Here is a 12,965-nt window from a genome sequence, read left to right as displayed (position 1 = left end):
CTTGAATACCTGTGTGCCATCTGATCTGTCACCCTCCCCGTCCCCATCCCCCGAATATGAGCTCTCTGAAATATGTAGATAGGAATTTTAACTCATCATCTAACATATTTTCTGTCCTCACAAACCCCTCAACCAGAAACTTATATATGAGCACCAACACCCTCACATCTCCCTCCTGTCATTTTCCAAACCATTAACTTATTTTTTTCTTCACAGTCCTCTTCCCCTCCTCCCCTTCTCTCTCTCTCCATTTGCTCCCCCCTCCTTCTCTCCTTCTCTCCCTCCCCCCTCTCATCTCTCTCTCTCTCTCTCTCTCTCTCTCTCTCACCCTCCCTCTCTTCCTCTAATCCATACATCTTACCCCTTCCTAGCTCCTTTACTCCTCATGTGTGTGTGTGTGTGTGTGTGTGTGTGTGTGTGTGTGTGTGTGTGTGTGTGTCTGGACACACTCAACACCAGAGTAAGAGCACAAACTTGAAAGAACTTTATACCTCTAATTACTTAACTGTCTATGTGCCCCACATACATCAGCTAAGAATGAGTGCTTGACTTTCCTCATATTTTGTGTGTGGTTGCTATGCAGGAATTTCTGTTATTCAAAAATTCTTTGTCAGCATGTTCTGATCCTCAAGGTGATGAAGTCAATAATTAAGAAAGCCTCAGTGGTTTGTTCCAATGCTGCACAGCAAAATAATAATAATTACATAAAGAAGAAAAGTAACAGACATTAGAAGGTGGTTTTTATAAATGTCAGTATTCAGAATGAATTTGGCAGATCATCACACCATGCTTCATTCATACACATTATTTTCCTAATTTAAGACACAATTTCTTTGAAATAAAATAATGATGTACCAAGAAAAGTAAATAACTATTAGTGTTTGATCTGTGTCCTCACACAAAAATACAGGATGTTTAAAAAAAGTGTCCCATATTAGTACAGTAAACAGTACTGGTCAAAAAGTAGTGGTATAAGCATACATCAGGAAACAAATGCTTCATGCAATTTGGGCAACTTCACATGTCTCGAGAATGGTCAGTGCTCAGTGATGTACGCTGCCTTCCTGCTGATGTTCATTGCTCATAACTTATCAGTTGTGTTTGTATATGTTTATTGCTATGGCACTGACGCAGCTGTTTGACACACCACTTACAGCTTTCTGCTAAATCAGCTATTCTGTTTGTCACATTCTGATGTTGTGCTAGCATTAGAACAAGAATAATAAGTGTGAACAACGAAACCATTAAATGGAGTTCTATTACTCCTTGTGGAAAATGGGCAACAGCATTGACTGACAGGTATGTGTTATGTACACAAAACCACACCATCAACACTACACTACATCTGGGGACAAAAAGTTTTGTAGATTGTTCCAGTGACATGCAGACATGGAATCATTCACAACATGCACAAAGGATCACAGCAAATCTCCCACATATTGCGTGCCAGATACAGAAGAATGAGTACTGCCATGTGCACACATTACAAGAGCACGTGACCCACACCTCTGATGAACTACAAAGGCAGCCAGATGTGTTCCCATGACTTCATGATTCTTTGAGGAGGGAGGCTGACAGATGAGCAAGAGTAAGTGGTAACCATATCAAGTACCCTCAATAACCTCAACAGACAGACAACTATCACAGATCAGATTGGCCCATATCTCATGGAGAGTACGCTTCTGGACACATGTTCAGAGGATCTTTTTCTAGTTTCGATCAGTACTTTTTCCTGTAAAAATAAGGGACACCTTAAAAAAAAAAAGGTCCTAGTATATATGTATGTGCATATTGTGTAAAGATCAGTTTAAGCAGCTGATTTCAAAATTGTGATACATCTAACAGTTTACTGACCTGGATCACCAATATCATGTGGAACTGTATCTTTTACTTTTCTTTTACTGGAATGTCCATCAAACAAGTGAGTGCGCACTGTATCTATCTCATTTTCAATAGCATCCAGCATGTTGTACTGAATAGTCTCCTGCAGTTTTGGCCACAATTTAGCCAGTGCAAATGAGGCATAAAAATGAACATCATAGGTATTATACATTCGATATTCATGTCCCTCCAAATATGCAAACTGACCATATTCTTTCCTAATAAAATACAAGATTGGTACAGAAAATTAATAAAGTTTTTAACTCTTGTTAGTAAGCAAGCTTGACATAAAACTGAAATCATGACACCAAATAACATGAAGTGACTGAAAACAGCAATGCACAAAGACCACTAAACACAGAAGGTTTAATAAATGTAAATTTCAGTCAGAAAGGGAAACCTCAGAACACTTTTCAAAGTGTATGTATTGATTTTAATAGTAGTTCACCAGTCAAACTGCCTGATTCATAAATAATTGTACTGCATGTGGGATATGTTACTAAAACTTAATGCAAATTATATCAACAAAAATAATTGATGTTGGGAAATATAATTGGATAGATGAAAAATCTTCTCACCAAATGGCAGCAGGAGGAAATACAGATAGAGTTATGGAAAAGTCACCCAAAACACCAAGTCAGGGAAGACTTATTGGCTGGAATGAGAAGGAAAGACAGACTGCTGATGTGTGTAACAGATGAGATTTGAAAACCTGAGAGCTTTAATCTGATGGAAGACAGAGTAATAAGCAATGCACAGATCACTGAAAAAGCACCATATATGAGTCAATACGAGCAGAAAGCTAACAATATAATTGTCCAATCTGACATTCGAAACATGCACTGAAATATTTTATACTGGAAGAATACGTTGAAAGAAAGACCCTATCAAAACCTCGGCTGATAAGACGCACTGTAAACATTTTTTTACAAACTGTTGCACCTTACCAAATTCTTTTCCTCTTCAGGCAGCTGCAGAATTGTACATCCCGCCAGAGTTATACCAAACAGTGCATGCGCAATATGGCAGGTGCACAGCCTTTGCTGATGGCATATTGATAAACAGATAACATAACTCAGCACAATCGGACATGCGGTAGTGAAAGTATTTGCAATGAGATAAAGCTGAATTAATATTCATTGTGTTTAACACTTAATGTTAAGCAGTGTGCAAACCTGGTATTGCTTCATAAAAGCTGACCATGAACTGTATAAATGGAAGGCAGACTTACAAGAAGTAATAAATATGCACCAACATGTAACTCACAAAACTGTGAAAGAAAAATTATCTGGAAGATTTACTGAACAGGTGGTCACAAAGTCCCATTGCCTGCCGTTAACAACCAACATAAACTCCTAAACTGAAACAAACAACATGAACAACAGTTCTTTAGAAGAGATTTCTTGTGACACAAGCCGTGTAGAGCTGCTCATAGGAGACAATGCACCGTTACCAACGGAGATCTATGAGACTGGACCCTCCAAATCACAATAAGATGAACATTGCCAATTCCAAGTCGTCTTCAGCTTGGTTGTGCAAATTCAAGAAATCATACAGTACACAGAGTCATGAAACAGTGGAGTTTACTTCCTGTAAAAGTGTAGAAGAGATGCCATAAATCATAGCTAACATGATGAAGAGGGTTGCTGCTATCCCTGCATCTGCTGTGTCTAATGCTGAACATACAGAGCAAACCCCACTTTATCATTCTGAGGCGAAAAAAGACAAGAGTCTGTTGCGCACATCCACATACAAGGACAGTGATAAGTATGAGTGGATTACTGTTTCTGCAGGTTTTCATCTGTCTTCTGGGATCTCATGGTATATTATGACCAAAAATTTAAAAAAAAAGGGATGTTTACTATCAAATATATTATAACCTACCTACCACAATCTGGAAAAACAAGAAAGCATAATTTTTAAAATTACATTCAAAATGGTTTCTAACCAGTTGTAGAAAGTAATCCACTGTTCTTGTTGGACTTTTGGCCTGGACATAATGATAGCAGAATCTTTCAGAATGAGGATGAAAAGACTATTGATATAACTCACATTCCTCCCGAACAACCAACATCATTCTCAATAAAGATTTTTTTGACTGTAGCATGTATTCTATGAAAATTGTTGGATAATATAATTTCTGATAGCTCCATGTAATTTGAGATTTATCAGGAGAACAGTATTCTTAACTATCAGTCATTTGTGCAATGTAAGTTTGCTTTGGCACATCTTACGAGTTATTTGAAGTATGCTTGGTATACATTCTTACTCTAGGGAAATTCTGTCTAAATAAAACACATAACTACCATGACATGCCTGAAAGCATTAATTTTTCTTTTGTCAAGTGTGCCTTGTGTACGGAAAATTTATGTTTTCATCATCAAATGAGACTTCACTTTATTGTGACAACTATGGAGAATAAACAAGGAATTGTTTCATTATTACTAAAATATGTATTATGGAAAAATTACTAAAATATGCATTACGGAAAAATTATCACAAGCAGGAACTACTATAAAATGTTGTACATGTAACAAATATTACATTTCAATTGAAGTCATGGTTAATGGAAGTTGCCTGTAGTGTAACATCAAACACTGCATTGACCAGTCAGTTTGGCTGTCAATACAAACCGCCTCTTATTCAACACATTAATGGTATGTGACATTTTTTGTATGGTTTAGATGCTTCAAATTCACTTGTGTCACTCCAGATATCGGCACTACATAATCTGTCATGGCTAATCATGCACCAGGCAGGAAGTGCTGCATGAAATGCTGCCATGAGCAGTTCCTTGTGTCATTTTAAAAAAATACTTGCAGTGTGTCTTAGCAGCTAAAATTTTGACAGTGCATTTCTTTTATTGTATTTGTCACAAATAAAAAATTTCAGGGTGGGTTGTGACATGTTGGATTGGACCATTCCTTTGTAAGTGCATCAAACATGGCAGAGAGAGAGAGAGAGAGAGAGAGAGAGAGAGAGAGAGAGAGGGGGGGGGGGGGGCAATAATGGGCGGGGGGGGGGGGGGGGGGGGGGATGATGTAGAAAAATAAACGGCAATGACAAAAAGTTATAGTTACTAAGAAGAAATGCTGAGACCACAGAAATCAATGTAAATTTAGGTCATGTGAGCAGTGAGGACCAAGAACACGTAAGGCCAGTTCCCTCCTCCTAAGTTCTGAGATATTGGTTTCAGGAGAATGAATACAAATAGCATGTGTGGTGAAACAGGCAACTTGGTCCATCTGTCATGTAGAGCATCCTCTGCAACAGGATATTTTATGTTGCCAGTATACTCTCTCCGCCTATGCCCATTGATCCTAAATAACAACTTGGTGGTAGACATACCAGTGTAGAATGCCGAACAGTGTTTACATAACAGCTGGTACACGAAATGTATCATATCATAAGTTGCTATCCCTTTGCTAGCATATGGTTTGCCCGTTACAGAGTTACAGAGCTGGTATTGGCGGCAGTAGGGTGGGCGCATCAATCATAAACAGTTCTTCGTGTGATTTTTAAAAAATACTTGCGCTGTGTCTTAGCATCTAAAATTTTGACAGTGCATTTCTTTTCCTGTATTTGTCTCTAATAAAAAATTTCCGGGGTGGGTTGTGACATATCGGATTGGACCATTCCATGGTGATCAGGCCAGTTTCTATAGCAGATAGCCTGGGTCATTATTGAATGTATTTATCAGCTACTTCAACAAGACTGTGACTTAATAAAACCGTGCCTTGAAATGAGGTCCATTCTGCCTCACTTTTTCACCACCATAACTAAAATCGCTTTCTGTGGTTCTCCTCCCCCTGCTAATCACGACAATAGATCCTATGCTCCTTCTGCATCCATTTGCCTATCCTATGGCATCTACCCCTGTGACCATCCATGCTGTAAGACTTCCCCCATGCACTTTTCAAGCACCACCTACACCAGACCTGCAATTGGCGAAACACATATCATTAAAGGGAGACACACCTGTGCAACAACACATCATGTATGAGCTGTTATGTAAATACTGTACAGCCTTCTATGGTATGACCACCAGCAAGTTATCAGTTAGGATGAACGGGCATATACAGAACATGTGTACTGGCAATACACAATATTCTGTCACAGATCACACCCTACAACTTGATAGTCATAACCGTGCTGCATACTGCACCACATGCTCTCTACTGACAACAGTTTCTCAAACCTCTGCAGGTGGGAACTGGGATTAAAAAATGTGCTCTGACCTCACCATCCACATGGCCTAAATTTACATTAATTTATATGGCCACAGCTTTCCTTTATCTTCCAACATGTATAGCCCTCCCCCCCCCCCCCCCTCCCACTCATCCAGTCCCGCATGTCTATCAAGTATAAGGCACTTAGCTCCCCGCCCTTATTGACTCTTGCATGGTGTTTTCCAGTAATCTCTGTCTTGCTTATTATCATTATCTTCCACATTTCAGCTCTCAGCATTTTAAGTCCTGTCCACTGCAGACACCAACAAACAGTCTTTCCCTCTCATCCTGACTAGCAAGTCTCCCCTCACCTGCAGTTCTGGGGAGACACAGCTTTTATGTGCATTTTATTTTGCCACCAAAAGGTGAGTGGATTTCTCTCTCTCTCTCTAATTATGTTATATTCAGCTAAGATACAAAGCTTGTGCATAAATGCTCAAGATTAATGTTAGGTTCACATCCAAGATTCTAACCAAAGTGGTTCTCAATGATATGAACCAAGGAAAAAGTAAAACTCACTTGCAAATTAATCATTCAACGTCATAAAGATGTAAATATATACACAATACAGCAATTTAAATAGTTTCTATTCTTCTATAGTCACGCAACATCAAATAAGAATAATTTTCATTGTTTATTTACAGTGATCCTACTACCACATTTAAGATGTGTAAATGGTGAAAATGACATAGAACTGCCACAAGGTGATAATACAGTATTAATGATATCTGTATGCAGCAGTTGGCTGCACAATCACAAGGTCTCTGCTGTTCAGAAACAAAGTTTTTTAATGTAAATCAACTGCTGTGACTAAATAAGCAGATTTAATTAAACAATGTAATAAAAGCTGGATGCACAATGCATTAAACTGAATACAGAGTAATTAAATATCACAGCATGTTGTGTTAATTCACATGGGATATGTACAAAACATGACTGCCCAAATTACCACTAACTTATAAAACAGCTGTAGAAGAAATGTAGTACAACTTAGGAAGACAACAATACAAGATTGAAGCCCATTCCATAAAGTGAAGAAAAAAAGAAGAATAATTTTGGGCAGTTGAGGGCATATTCACTCACACGGACTTGTATCTGCAAGCTGATAGTTGTCACCATCCAGCTCAGCATGAAGTAGTACTTCATACCTTGGTTCACAAGGCCCACATTATCTCAGACCCGGAAAGTTTAGCAGCTGAGCTATCACATCTCGAAGTCACCTTTCATCAGAATGGTTATAGTGAGAGGCAGATCAAACGTGTTGTGTGGTATCAGCATTCTGTGCGACAGGTGAGTGAAGACAGCAACGAAATGGCACATAAGCCTACGGCCTTTTTGCCTTACGCAGGAAGCATTTCCAACAGGATTGGCTGTATTTTGTGGAAATATGATGCCAAATGTGTTTTTCGACCACCTTCTAAGATTAAGGGCCTGTTGGCATCTGTAAAAGATGATCTTGGTTTGCGTAAGGCTGGTGTCTATCGTATTCCCTGCAATTGTGGCATGTCATATATTGGTCAGACAATCAGGACTGTAGAAGACTGGTGTATTGAACATAAGTGTCACACACGCTTACAACAGCCGAGCAAATCCGCTATTGCAGAACATTGCCTTGTCACCGGTCATCCTATGGAATACAACAACACGGAGATTTTGGCTTGCACGTACAGCTATTGGGATAGTGTTATTAAGGAAGCTGTTGAAATCAAACTATCAAGCAACCTTATAAACAGAGATGGTGGATTTTGTTTAAATGCTGCTTGGAATCTGGCTCTATCTGTCATCAAAAACCAGAGGGACAGAATTAGTGCTACCTCACCTGTTCATTAATAGTCACTATCGATATTTCTGATGTTGGTTATCTTTGGTTGTGTGTTGACTTTGCGGTTACTTGTTCTGTGTGTGGTATCTTCCTTGTTTCTCCTCCGTGAACCGATGTATTAAATTCCCTTGCACATTGCTTCCTCCTTGCAGTTGTGCCTTGAGAATGGTAGGGTGTGCTCCTGTCGAAATATCAGCGGTGGTTGACAACGTCACCCCTAAGTTATTTGAACATATCTGGGAATTTTCAATTTCTTTGTATGGTATATATCAATAATCTCTTAAGAGATTTTTGCAGAACTCCATTCTGAACCCCCTTAAGTAAATACAATGGAGCCTCTTTTGAAAGTCCATTCTTTTCTGGACATTTTCAGAAAGAAATACTTGAATTTAAGGGCTAATGATTTCACTCTAATATCATGTGTCTTGCAGTTACTGTCAAAATGGAGTTTAATACCATTTGCCTTATGAAGTTTATTTGATCCATGACTAATGATGTTCCCAACAAAACATTTTCATTATATTCTTGGAAATTCTAGGTAGTACATGGTTATTGCTATTTTGATGGTGAAAGAACTTTTGCAATTTTCTGTAGTGCATCATTAAGTACTTAGAGGAGATAACCCTGTACATTAAATAAAGCCCCCCTCCCTGGCACAATATATTTTGACCACAGATGTTACCCAAAATTACTAGACAAGTAAAAAAAAACATTCATAAGGAATGTGATCAGCAACCTTATCTTCCATTCTACCTGTTATTTTAGCTTTTCTACATTTCTGACACAATGAAGTTGTGAGCAGGCCACAACACAACCCTGAATCATGCAAATATTAAGACTATTCATTTCCCATGAGAGATGACTGCCTAGTTTTGAGTTCCAATCCAGCACACAGTTTTGAGCTACAGTGAAGTTGCTTTTCCAGGTATAGGCCAGACTTCATATAAAATCAAAAACATAAAGTATTTATATTACTAAAACACTATCCGGAACACAAAACTCAGTACCAGTTGCAGCGCAGAATCAACAAAAATGCTATTTTCAATATTTCACATGATTACTGGCCTACTTTAAAAATTTAAAATGCTATCATTATCTATTCATTTCTTTTCTGTTAAAAGTTTCAAACAATAACACAAGTACTACAGTAAAAAACAGCGTGAGTGTCTCTCAAGGCACTGCAAATGACACACCAGGAAATACAAGGACTTCCCTCATCCGGTATTTGAGAATGCGAGCACTTAATGATTTTCAACAAAATTAACACACAATATCAAACCTTTCCTAAAATTTTTTGCACTTACATGTTTCAAGACAAATATTTAACACCTTAACTGATCTGTAAATTAATGATATCTGAAGCTGTTCTACACATGGAAGTACAATTCTTAAAGGAATCAGCAGTTAATTGGTACTACAATGAAACATAACCATTAAACTGACACACAAATTTAGGAAGAAAGTAACATTCTATGAGAACAGATTTTACTGTATAACTGAATGACTAGCTAAAGCTTACCTAGGATCTTTTGGGTACTTGCTGTCTGTAAAATCCATGTCCAACCAGACAGATCCTCCATCTGATACATAATATAGTTCATTAAACAATGCACTTTTGTACCAATCAGGCAGATTTCTGAAACAGAAACATATCGTAATTTGAAAAAGTGAAATCAGAGGCTTGTTATGACTTTGGACAAGTAGTACTCATGCTAAAGAATGTAATCAAACGAATATTTAGTGCAGCAGTAACATCACTAGTGAAGACTTGTACAATTAATGTGTATTATTTTCAATTATTAGACTAGAAAATCAGTGACGAAACAGTTGCTGGACCACTGAAAAGGCAGCACTCATGACTTCTCCAGTGAGAGAGAAAAAGAGAGAGAGAGAGAGAGAGAGAGAGAGAGAGAGAGAGAGAGAGAGAGAGAGAGAGAGTGGCATGGATCTCTGGATTATTTGTGTGGTTTTTTATTCTTATTTTTCTGTTTTTCTAGGTTTTTTGTTCAGTTTCGTTACTAGGGATTCTTGGTATCCATTATTATTTGCTATCTAAATAATTATATGCAGCTCCTTATTATAGTTATGTTTGTCAGCTGGCATTGTGTTTAATCTGTTGATCATAAATCTGAGGCAGATTCTTCTTGGGCCTGTGGGTGCTTAGATGAGTGATGTAATCTTGTGTCTGTTGTTGTGTTTTTCCTGTTTTCTTTGAGATGGATATATCTAGCAACCTTATGTTTTTGTGTAATGTGTGTATCTCTGCATGTAGTTGTTCTATTTTATTTTCTGGTTCATCTACCAAGCAGAGGATGTCATCCATGTAACCCCACCAATAAAGTATATTGAATTTTTCTGGTACTATTTTCTGGAAAATTATTTCTTCTATTTTGTTGATGAAGATATTTGCAAATTTTTCTGAAATTGGAGATCCCATATGCAATCCTTCTTCTCATAAATAGAACTGAATTTAAGGTAATTTTAGTCAGTGATGAGGTGTGACAGGGTACTTATCTCTGTTATGTACTTTGTGGTAACTAATTGTAAGTATCTAAGTCTTGTTCTATTATCTTGATTACTTCTTTGACTGGAATTGTGGGCTACATGTTTTTCACATCAAATGAGACCAACATAACTGCATATGAAATATATAAGTCTTTTATGTGGTTTAGTAGTTCTTCTGTGTTTTGCACTGTTCTGTCATTTTTGTTTTATATTGTTGAAAGACTGGATGAATTATGCTTCTGTTATCCTGATAGTGCCCACCATTGCGGGAGTTGGATTACTGGTTTTGGAAAGAGCAGACATGTAGTTCGAGTGCTTAGGGGAGTTGCCAACATGGATAGCATAACTGACAAGCTGTTGTTTGCACTTGATTCACAATGGACGGACCCCAGCTTCACGAGTAAAATGTTCACAGGGCTAGTTAGAGAGGCTTCTGTTGCAAGTCGAACCCAATATCTACAATGCTGAGGGGATGTTGAACTGTATGCCAGACTCCGATAATTGAGGTGGGATTCTATTGGGGCTTTATGAAACTGCAGAAGTCTAGTGCGATGTGCACCCCAGCTGGTGTAACTCAGGCAGTGTAGTGTATTAAGGTGCAGCCTGCACTTGCCCTAAAGCTGGTGGAAATGGGAAATCCATGTCGACCGAGAATCAAAGACCAGTCCTAAAAAGCGATTAGTCTCCACTACACTGTGTAGTTGGTCATTGAGATAAAGTTCTGGTTGTGGGTGAATGGTACAATATCAAAAGAAGTGCACAATGTGAGTCTTGGCAGCAGAAAATTGAAAGCCAAGGGTGAGGGTCCATGCCTGTGCCTTTCATGTGGTACCCTGCAGCCGACATTCATCGACACCTACACTAAAGGCAGAACAGTATAGACGAAAGTCGTCAGCATACAAGGAGGGTGATACTGAGAAACCCACAGCTGCTGCTAGACCATTGATGGCTACTAGAAAGTGAGGGACACTCCAGGCAGAGCCCTGAGAAAACCTGTTCACTTGGATTTGGGGGTACTGTGGGAAGCATCAACTCTAACCCGGAATGAACAGTGAAACAGGAAGTTCTGGATGAAAATCAGGAGCAGACCTTGGAGACCCCACTCATGTAATGTAGCACGTGGTATGTTCGCATGTGGTGTCATAAACCTTTTGCAGGTTCAAAAAGACAGCTATAAGGTGTCGACGTTGGACAAAAGTTGTTCAGAAGGCAGACTCCAGGTAAGCCAGATTATCAGTAGTGGAATGATCTTGGTGAAAACCACCCTGAGACAGAGCCAGAAGACTCCAAGACTCAAGAAGTCAACACGGCTACCAGCTCACCATTCATTCAAGCAACTTACAAAAAACATTGGTGAGACTTATTGGGTGATAACTTGTCCATCTCTAGAGGGTGCTTACCTGGTTTAGTACTGGGCCAATGGCGCTTTCTCATCACTGCGATGGGAACTCGCTCTCCCTCCAGATGCAGTTAAAGATGACAAGGATATGATGTTGACAGTCCACCAGTAGGTGCTTATCATTTGATTGTAGATACAGTCTGGCTCTGGGGCTGTATTGTGGCAGTTGGCAAGGACACTGAAGGGAGCATTATATGGCTCTAGGTGACATGTAGAAAAAGATAATTGCTTTCACTCCAACCACTGTTTTAGCACATGAAAGGCATGTTGATAATTCCCAGACACTGATGCTTAAGCATAGCACACAGTAAAATGTTTGGTGACTGCATCTGGGTCACTGCAGACAGTGGCATTCAAGGTAATACCAGATACACCTGCATAGAGATGTCTGTCTAAGGAGAGGCACATGATCCAATGATTGAAACATAGCATTCCAAGAATTCTTGCTTCTGACTTTTTATTAGGTGGCGCCCTAGGGATGGAGCCACTTAAAGGTCATGAGGTGCTCCATCGATGGGTGCTACTTATGGTGTATTTGCGAGGTCTTTAGCATGGGTCCACCCCACAAAGGGTTATGGGCATTGAAATCACCATGGTGCCACACACTCTGAATGAGGGCTGTCCCCATGGGTGCCACCCAGCCTCAGCAATGGCTACCTGGCCAGTAATTTGTTGCTTGGAGTCCCTGGGCCCAGGCACAATGTGCATGTATTCCTTGGCAAGCATGTGAAGTTTTCAGCTCAGGCATTAACAGTGTGATCCCTGTGTGGTCAGGGGACTACCACCATGCAGGTACTCAATGATCTCCCACAACAGGATGGTTACCATGCTGGGTTTTGTGTCTATTACTGTATGAAATGGGAGGATGCACAGACGGAAAGGCCAAAGGTGGAGCACGCACTACATTGGGTGACCTGCCTTACAAAATCCACACTTTTGGAGAATTTTGAAAATTGTTGGCAGGTCAAAACCAATAATGGGTACAGAGTTTTTATTTGATGAAAAGTTGTACAATATGCCAGAAGTGGAAACTCTAGGTCGAGTCATAAACTGGGTCCAAGCCGAGTCAGCACCAAGAAAACCATTCGATGGAGAGGCAGAGGGAGAAAGGGATAGGAGAAGTATAGGC

General features: G+C 39.3%; 1 protein-coding gene across 1 annotated transcript in view; it reads right to left on the bottom strand.

The window, feature by feature from the left end:
* The window catches only part of LOC126483959 (non-lysosomal glucosylceramidase), a 262,802-nt gene that overhangs the window by 88,291 nt on the left and 161,546 nt on the right, over positions 1 to 12,965 (bottom strand). Inside the window, exons 10-11 of the mRNA XM_050107254.1 lie at positions 9,452 to 9,568; positions 1,855 to 2,099 (exon numbers count right to left, since the gene is read on the bottom strand). Coding sequence (XP_049963211.1) covers positions 1,855 to 2,099; positions 9,452 to 9,568 — 362 coding nt within the window. The remainder of the gene's footprint in view (positions 1 to 1,854; positions 2,100 to 9,451; positions 9,569 to 12,965) is intronic.

This window comes from Schistocerca serialis, chromosome 6, assembly GCF_023864345.2.
Source record: "Schistocerca serialis cubense isolate TAMUIC-IGC-003099 chromosome 6, iqSchSeri2.2, whole genome shotgun sequence".
NCBI classification, from domain to species: domain Eukaryota; kingdom Metazoa; phylum Arthropoda; class Insecta; order Orthoptera; family Acrididae; genus Schistocerca; species Schistocerca serialis.
The sequence above is the reverse complement of the archived record's forward strand: the minus strand, read 5'-3'. Positions and strand labels throughout refer to the sequence as shown.